This window comes from Eurypyga helias, unplaced genomic scaffold, assembly GCF_000690775.1.
Source record: "Eurypyga helias isolate BGI_N326 unplaced genomic scaffold, ASM69077v1 scaffold3445, whole genome shotgun sequence".
In the NCBI taxonomy this organism is placed as follows: Eukaryota; Metazoa; Chordata; class Aves; order Eurypygiformes; family Eurypygidae; genus Eurypyga; species Eurypyga helias.
This window is the reverse complement of record NW_010253214.1, coordinates 47,899-55,245: the sequence shown is the minus strand read 5'-3', so window position 1 is coordinate 55,245 and position 7,347 is coordinate 47,899. Positions and strand designations below refer to the sequence as shown.

At 49.8% G+C, this 7,347-nt stretch overlaps 1 protein-coding gene across 1 annotated transcript in view; it reads left to right on the top strand.

The window, feature by feature from the left end:
• Window positions 1–423: 423 nt before the first annotated feature.
• The window catches only part of PRICKLE2 (prickle homolog 2 (Drosophila)), a 30,494-nt gene continuing 23,570 nt past the window's right edge, over window positions 424–7,347 (top strand). Inside the window, exon 1 of the mRNA XM_010152578.1 lies at window positions 424–606. Within this exon, the coding sequence (XP_010150880.1) occupies window positions 475–606 (132 nt within the window). The 5' untranslated portion in view covers window positions 424–474. The remainder of the gene's footprint in view (window positions 607–7,347) is intronic.

The window sequence follows — 7,347 nt, the reverse complement described above, 5'->3', positions numbered from 1 at the left end:
TCACAGCTTCCCAGTCAATCCGCCACTTTCCGTTATTAGCCAAGTGCTCAGCTGTCCTAAATTTGGTAACTGCTCTGCAATTACTGGCTGGCATGCTGATCCGCACCAGGCAGGCACGTGGCCCTTGCCTGTGCTGGTCCCTGGAAATATTCCTCGTGGTGCAGTAAAGGGACAAGCAATTACATATCCCCAAACATCGGGCTGTCTGACTCAGCTTGATTGCCAAGTGTTGTTACAGCAAATATGGACTTTTATTTTCTCCTTGTAAGAGAGATAAACCGTACGTTAGAAAATGCCTGGGCATGAACAAGGGTTGAGTTTAGTAGCTGCAGGTCAGCGACTGGCAGGAATCGCTTTGCTTCCCTATTTAAAGTGCAACTCACCAAGGCTTCTCCTCTTTTTCCTCTCTCCTCACCTTGCAGGAAGATTTGCCTTCACTGTAAGTGCTCGCAGGAAGAGCACATCGTAACAGTTATGCCTCTGGAGATGGAGAAGACCGTCACGAAGCTCATGTTTGACTTCCAGAGGAATTCGACTTCTGACGATGACTCGGGTTGTGCCTTGGAGGAGTACGCGTGGGTCCCCCCTGGCCTGAAGCCCGAGCAGGTAACGATGACACCACCCAGTTATCAGAAATAAATCGGTGTAGTATGCTTTTTGGAAATAGTTGCCCTGATTTTTCTTCTAGGGGTGCAGGCACTTGTTGCACGTGGCTGTTTCTGGGTGCACGGTAGAGGTTTTCAGAGACGGGGCTGGTCTGACCGCACAAGTGAATGAAAACAGAGATGCCATCCTCACAGGACCTGTGGTTTTCTGCATCTGTAGGTGTAATTGATAGTTGAAAAGGGGGAAACGAAATACTTGTAGGATGGGGTTTGCTGTAGTTGTGCAAGGGATCACATACAGACATACCTACTACCTTTTCATGGGGAAAAGAAAGTGGTGGGACTCTCGTGTTCCCTGGGGACCCGCTGCTTATATTCTGCCCTCCTGGACCACTCTGCCCTGCGGTAAGTCCCGGGCAGGCAGTCAAAGCTGGTAAATGACTCGGAAAAAAGTGCCAAAGTGTTTGGGGTTGGGTTTTTCAAGCATGATGTTTGTGTCTTACTGGAAGGGATTGCTCAAATGAAGTTCAGGGCACTCAGTACAGGAATTGAGGGGGGTGGATTAGACCTCAGCATGCTGTCTGTGCGGAGCGTGCATTGATTTCTGCTCCGTGTGGTTTACATGACTCGTTTGGGTTTTATGCTGATCTTTTATGTGTCCGACTCAGAACTTAATTTGCAGAGGAGATTGTGAAATGAGCTTAGCCTTGATAATTGCTATGGCAATCATTTTAAACTGTGTAAGGAGGCTGGGAGAGGGTGGAAAGCTTTCATGCTTACTGTTGTAGTTGCTGTCCTTAAATATTGTGTTTTCCTGAGCTTTTATTCAGAAGGGCTTAGGCATTTCCTGAAATATTTTGGCACCACCCTTAGGCTATAAATATTATCTGTCTGATTAGAGAAAATCCAGTTGTTTGGTGGTTGTTTCTTTCCCTTCTTCTTATCTTTACAAGCCCTGCTCAGTGCTTGCTTGAAACTCTGCATCACCGTGTTTTATTTGGTGCCATCTAGTCACGAAAATCAGGCAGCAGCCTTGTTTTCTGTCACCTTCCTTATGTCAGAGGTTCCCTTTGTGCCTCCCAGGAGGTACAAGACACTGTGTACGGAGAGATGCAGATGGTCCTGGAGTACCTCTGCTGGTCCTTCTTGCTGCAGGGACATGAACCAGTTGGTTTTTCGGAATCCCGTTGGAGGACTATACCCAAGCTGGTGCTACTTGCTCTCAGCACAGCCTTCTGTCCAGGCGTGTCGGTGGCTCCTGGAGCCCCAGCTGTCCCGTATCCCTGTAGCTTTGGGTGGAAATGCAGATATTTCAGGCTGGAAAAGACTATTAAGATCATCAAGTCCAACCTTTAACCCTACACTGCCAATACCACCAGTGAGCCATGTCCCTGAGTGCCTCATCCATATCCCTCTAAGGATGGTGACTCCACCACCTGCCTGGGCAGCCCGTTCCAATGCCTGACAGCCCTTTCCAGGAAGAAATTTTCCCTGATACTCAATCTAAACATACCCTGGCACAACTTGAAGCTGTTTCCTCTTGTCCCATCACTTGTCACTTGGGAGACGAGACCAGCACCCACCCCTCTGCACCCTCCTGTCAGGGGGTTGTAGAGAGTGATGTGGTCTCCCCTGAGCCTCGCTCTTCCTGTCTCTGCTGAGTACATCGTGTCATGGACAGCAATTGAAACTCGCTTCCAGCATGGTGGGGATGTATGCCAGAAGATCTGGATGCTTCTTTCATCCCTCAGGTGCTTTTTAAGAAATAGCACACCATCAGGGGGTTTGGGATGCTCAGGAGAAAATAAAAGTCCATTAGCTCTAGCAGTAGGTGCTGACGTCACATGCATTACCCAGGTTGATGTATTTTTAGGTTCTCCCAGCGTCTGTTTCTCGCAGAGGTCAGGGCGCTCCTCGATAACGAACACCCGCTTTCTAATTACGCTCCTCTGTCCGCGTTGCTGCGCCTTTTAGCAGATTTGCCACTTCAGACCTGTCTCTGATCACCATGGAGATGAAGAGCGGCCCTAAGCAGAGCCTGAGACAGGCACCGAAATCCTTCCAGCACAGCTCATCCACCAGCCCTTTTGGGACCTTTCATACCTCGGATGAGCCACTAAGGAGGCAAAAGCAAGGTGTGACTGCTCTGGGCTCTGCAGGACCCACGACGCAGGGCCGGGGGTTGTCCCCCGAGTTACCCCGTGCCGGGGGTGTCGCGGGACTGGGAGCTGTGCTGGGCTGCAGGAGGGTGCTCTTTGCCTTCTGCGGGGTCGAGGTGCCTCTGCGGTAACTCGCTGGAGCTGTGCGAGGCTGCAGACAGATGCGTGGCTTTGCGGTCGGTGAGTCAGGTGTGCGTACGTGATGTGGAGCCTCTGGAAGGCTGATGTCTGCTGTGGAGCAGCTGCTGGGCTCTGCTCACTGCGGACACTGCCATCCAGCTGGGCTGGAAATGCAGGTTTGCAGGCAGTGAATTTTCCTCTTGCGTTCCGCTGTTGCGCTGTCGTATTTCTTTGACATGAAACAGATGAAATGAAACAACTTTTTCTGCAATATTCTGCTTTATTAAAATCTCTACGCAGCGTATGAGCTGGGGAGATAAGTGGTCCCCTGAAAGACTAATGCAGTTTTCTTATTACACTTGGACGACAGCCTTCCTACCTCGCCGTTCTTGGGAGACAACGTTCACGTCTCACTCAACGCAGCAATTTACAGGATTTTGGGGCGGGGGGAAGTTGGCCAACAAACATGACATCAGTTTTCGGCAGTGTCCGTAGGTCATTTCAGAATTTGGAGAGTCCCTTCAATCCATAGCTTAAAATACTAAGTATCGTGTACAGGGGAATCGACCCAAACCTGGTCTCACTGGATTCCTGGGCACTAATTCAGGCATCAGCTGGTCTGTTGGTACATGTCAGCTATGTGAAAATCATGTCGGTTGCTTAATGCCCACTACTTGAAGAGAAAAAAAGTGTTGGTCCAGTGTTTGCAGATAATGATCCAGATGTTGCATTGCAGAGCGGAGGTGAAAGCCCTTGTAAGAGAGTTTGAGCCCTTATATTACGGCTCGTCAGTGTGGAGGGCTACAAAGTGCCGTATGCAACAGCCGTAAATATTACCTATTTCTAAATATGTTCGTAACACAGGCCTGAAGATCATACAAAGAAATAATACCAGTGCATAAGGTATGGAAAAAATCATCTGGAAAACTGGGTAAAATTTATGACTTCTCTGCTCAAAAAGGAGGGGTATAAACTGGAGGGAGACTGGAAATGTTATTTCCTTAAGGAGCCTAGAAGAGCTTGATTTGTTCAGCCTAGCAAATCAAAGGGTTACAATCACTCCCTATGCATTAGAGGAGGAAGAGCACTTATTCAAGCTCCAACTTTGGCACAAGAACGTGGATATAAACTGGCTCCGAATGCATTCAGGCAGGAAATTGGAAGAGGTTTCAAACCATCAGAGGTGTAAGGCTCAGCGGCAACCTGCCAACAGGGAGATGGGTAAAAACCCACAACTGAGCTCCATAAATTACAATGTGATTAGAAAATGTAGTTTCTTGTAATAGCAGTCGGCTACACAGGATGGCCAAGGGGCTCCTGAGGGCTCTAATCCCGCATGGATTGGATCTCGGTGAGAAGTTGTCTTAGGGCAGAAGGGGGACTTGTCTTCTGGGAGATAAAAATGGGAGTGGGAGAGGTGGCTTTATGGGAGTCGAGGCAGAAGCTTGGGATGTGGGCTTGGAGAAATACCCCTTTTTCCTGCCTTCCGTTCGATGATTGGCTAAAGAAATAAGTGTGAAGGTCTTGAAATGGGCAGACATCAACAGAAACTTGTCCTCAGCAAAGCACAATCCCAGACCGGGCCTGGCTGCGAAGATGGGGGAAGGCAATTTCGGGAGCCAGTTTGTCTGCTGGGGCTGGCAGTCCGACAGCTGATCCTCCTTGCGCTGACATCGGTTGGAGGGCAGATGCTTAAAAATAAGTACTTTTGTGATGTGTTTTTCACATTTGTAGGCAAGGCATGTGTAAATACATGTGAATGCGCAGCCTTGAATTCCTCGGGCCTGTGGTTTGGAGAAATCCAAAGGGGTTATAACATGCCAGCTTGAATTTCTGAATACAAGGGATTTTTGAGGATTTCTGTCTTTATTGTGTCTCAATAATAGGAGCAGCTGGTTATGGGCACAGATTTCCAATTAAACAAAAGATGGGGCTCTACTTCAGCTGCGGTGCGGCTTTCTGTCTGGCTCCGGCCTGCCACCATTCAGGACCCTTGTATGTGCCATAAGAACTTAATTCCCTCTTGCTGTCAGCACCGTTGCTCTGATGGAGTCCCTTAAAAAGTTGGGAAAAATCTCATCTGAGCTAAAATTAGTAGCGTGAAGGTTCAGGAGACCATTTGCCTCTAAGGTGGCTGTTAAAGCGTGGACCTCGGGAGCTCTGCAGCGTGGGGTGATGCTCGTGGCTGTCACAGGGAATCTGTCGGGGCTAACGTACGTGTTGACTCCTCTTCTGGAGCTTTTGCAGGACCTATAGCAAGGGCTTGAATTATAAAACATTCAAGTTTCATCGGTGGCTGTTCAGGTCACGAACTGAGGAAAGGAGAGCGGGGACGAGCCTCCACTGAGTATGCATTCACACCTTACCTTAAGATACCCGCTTTCACCACCTCCATGAGGGAGAAAATACATTATCTGGGCCAGCCAGTCCTCTCTGGGGGATGTGGGCCTCACTTCTGCCTGCGTGTCACCACCGAGTGCATTTTACCTTCTTGTCCTTCCTTGAGCCCTACAAGTTCAGCGAACTGTTTCACTCCTCAGGAGACTGAAGTCTTGCGTGCGGCAAGGAAGGGACAAGTCAGACCAAAGCAACCCTGCGCCACAAGCCTACACAGTAACAGGGACAGATAAGCAAATTTGTGGCCAGGTAAAGGACTAAATCCCCATGAAGAACTCTACCTTCTTTGGTAGATCCTGATCCTGAGAGCAGAGCACCCGGATGGGGAGCCGAGGGGGGTCAGCCACCCCCTTGGACATGTGCACGCTGTAGTATTTTACCCAAAAGCTGCATTTCAGCACATTTTAAAAGCTCTCAGATTTCACTGTGAGGTAGTGGTAAGTCCATCACCTCCCCAGTGAACTCTCTCAGTATCTAAATAGCCTGGCAGTTAGCAGCTCCTATTTCAAGGCTGGAGCAGTCTAAATCCAGCCTCCAGGCATCAGACCATGCGGAATGCTTGCCAGCCTGCTTTTTCCGTGTGCGATGCCAGTGCTGTGTGACTTGGGGGCAGCTGGGGTGGGCTTGGGAGGTCCTGGAGCTATTCCCTCTGCCTTGAAGCAGAGTGGATGGAGGAGGGGTGAGTGTATCCTGTGCTGCGAAAACCAGCGTTGGTAAAGCGACATATCCGGGCTTTTGCTCCGTTTCTGTGTGCTGGGGTGTTTACCTGATTGTGGTGAGCTGATGGGAGCTGTTAAAATCAGTTAATCTTTGGATAGTTCTATTATCAGGGAGGGAATCAGCTGCTTTTGGTGGGACACCAAACAAACCCACTCATCTGATGGGGTTTGCTCGGTTCTTAAATTTAAAGTAGCCGTGTGGTGGTCAGCAGAGGTGAGAGGCAGGGAATGGAAAAGAAAACAGAAAAATCCTGGACTACGCAATATAAACCTGTCCTGGAGCTTTATTCCAGCGTACAGTCACAGTTTTCCCCTGGTGCAGCATTATTCTAGTGTGCTACCCCATGACTTACAAATACAAGAGCATTTTAAGTGGCGTACCCAGGGGAATTATCAGCTATGATCAATGCAGCAGATGATCATTATAATTGCTGGTGCTCCAGGGGATTCTGAGCGGCGCTGCCGTCAGTACCTCCCAGCACAAAGACCACTCTTGGATGCTTTTGAAAGCACCGTTTCTGGCTCCTTTTAATCCAAATTTGATTTCTGCTTAAAAAAGAAAAACCATGGCATGTGCTTTCACAAGTCTAAAACTTGTGGATGTACAGCCTTCATTCAAATGTTCTTCTTTGATGCCAGCAGGAAGCAATGTTTCCGCGGGATCTCTTGCAGACCAAGAGCTGCTCCAAAGGCTTGGCAGGGGTGGATGTCGTTCTCAACTGTTTTGCGTGTCTAAACCGCCGCGGCTGCCGTTAGCCGTGGGAGAGAAGCACGCAGAGAGCCACAGAGCGTGCCAGAACAAATAGCACTTAGGAAAATGATTTTTCCTTTGTTCCCTGCCTTTGTCCCGGCCACTCGGGAGCGGGTTTCCGAGAGCAAACCCAACGTTGCGGGGCGCCGGACCGCCCGGCGCCGGGGATTGCATCCGCCTCCCACCGCCGCGTGCCGGCACACAGCGGGTTCGCTGTGCTGGGGGTGATAACGGTCTTCTCCCAGATGGGGCTGCGGGGTCTCGGAGGGACCCCAGCTGCCTCCTGGGGTGCATGCCTGGCTGCATCCCTGCGCTCAGCAGACCCAGCCAGAGTTCCTGCTCTCGACTCCGTTTCAGAGCATCTGGCCTTGCTGCTAGGATTGTTTTGCTTCAAGAAATAAATAAGTGCTTTGTATCCTAACGGCCACGGAAAAGGAGGACGTGCCAAACGAGGGCCAAAGCACACTGAACCCTTTCTGCAGTTTCACACGTGCCATCATCTGTGGAGCTCATGCGTGAGCCTACGTGTCCGAGCACTTGCAACGTTTTGCAGACAAGTTGAGAGGGTTATTTGTGTGTCTGGAGGGTTTTTTCCC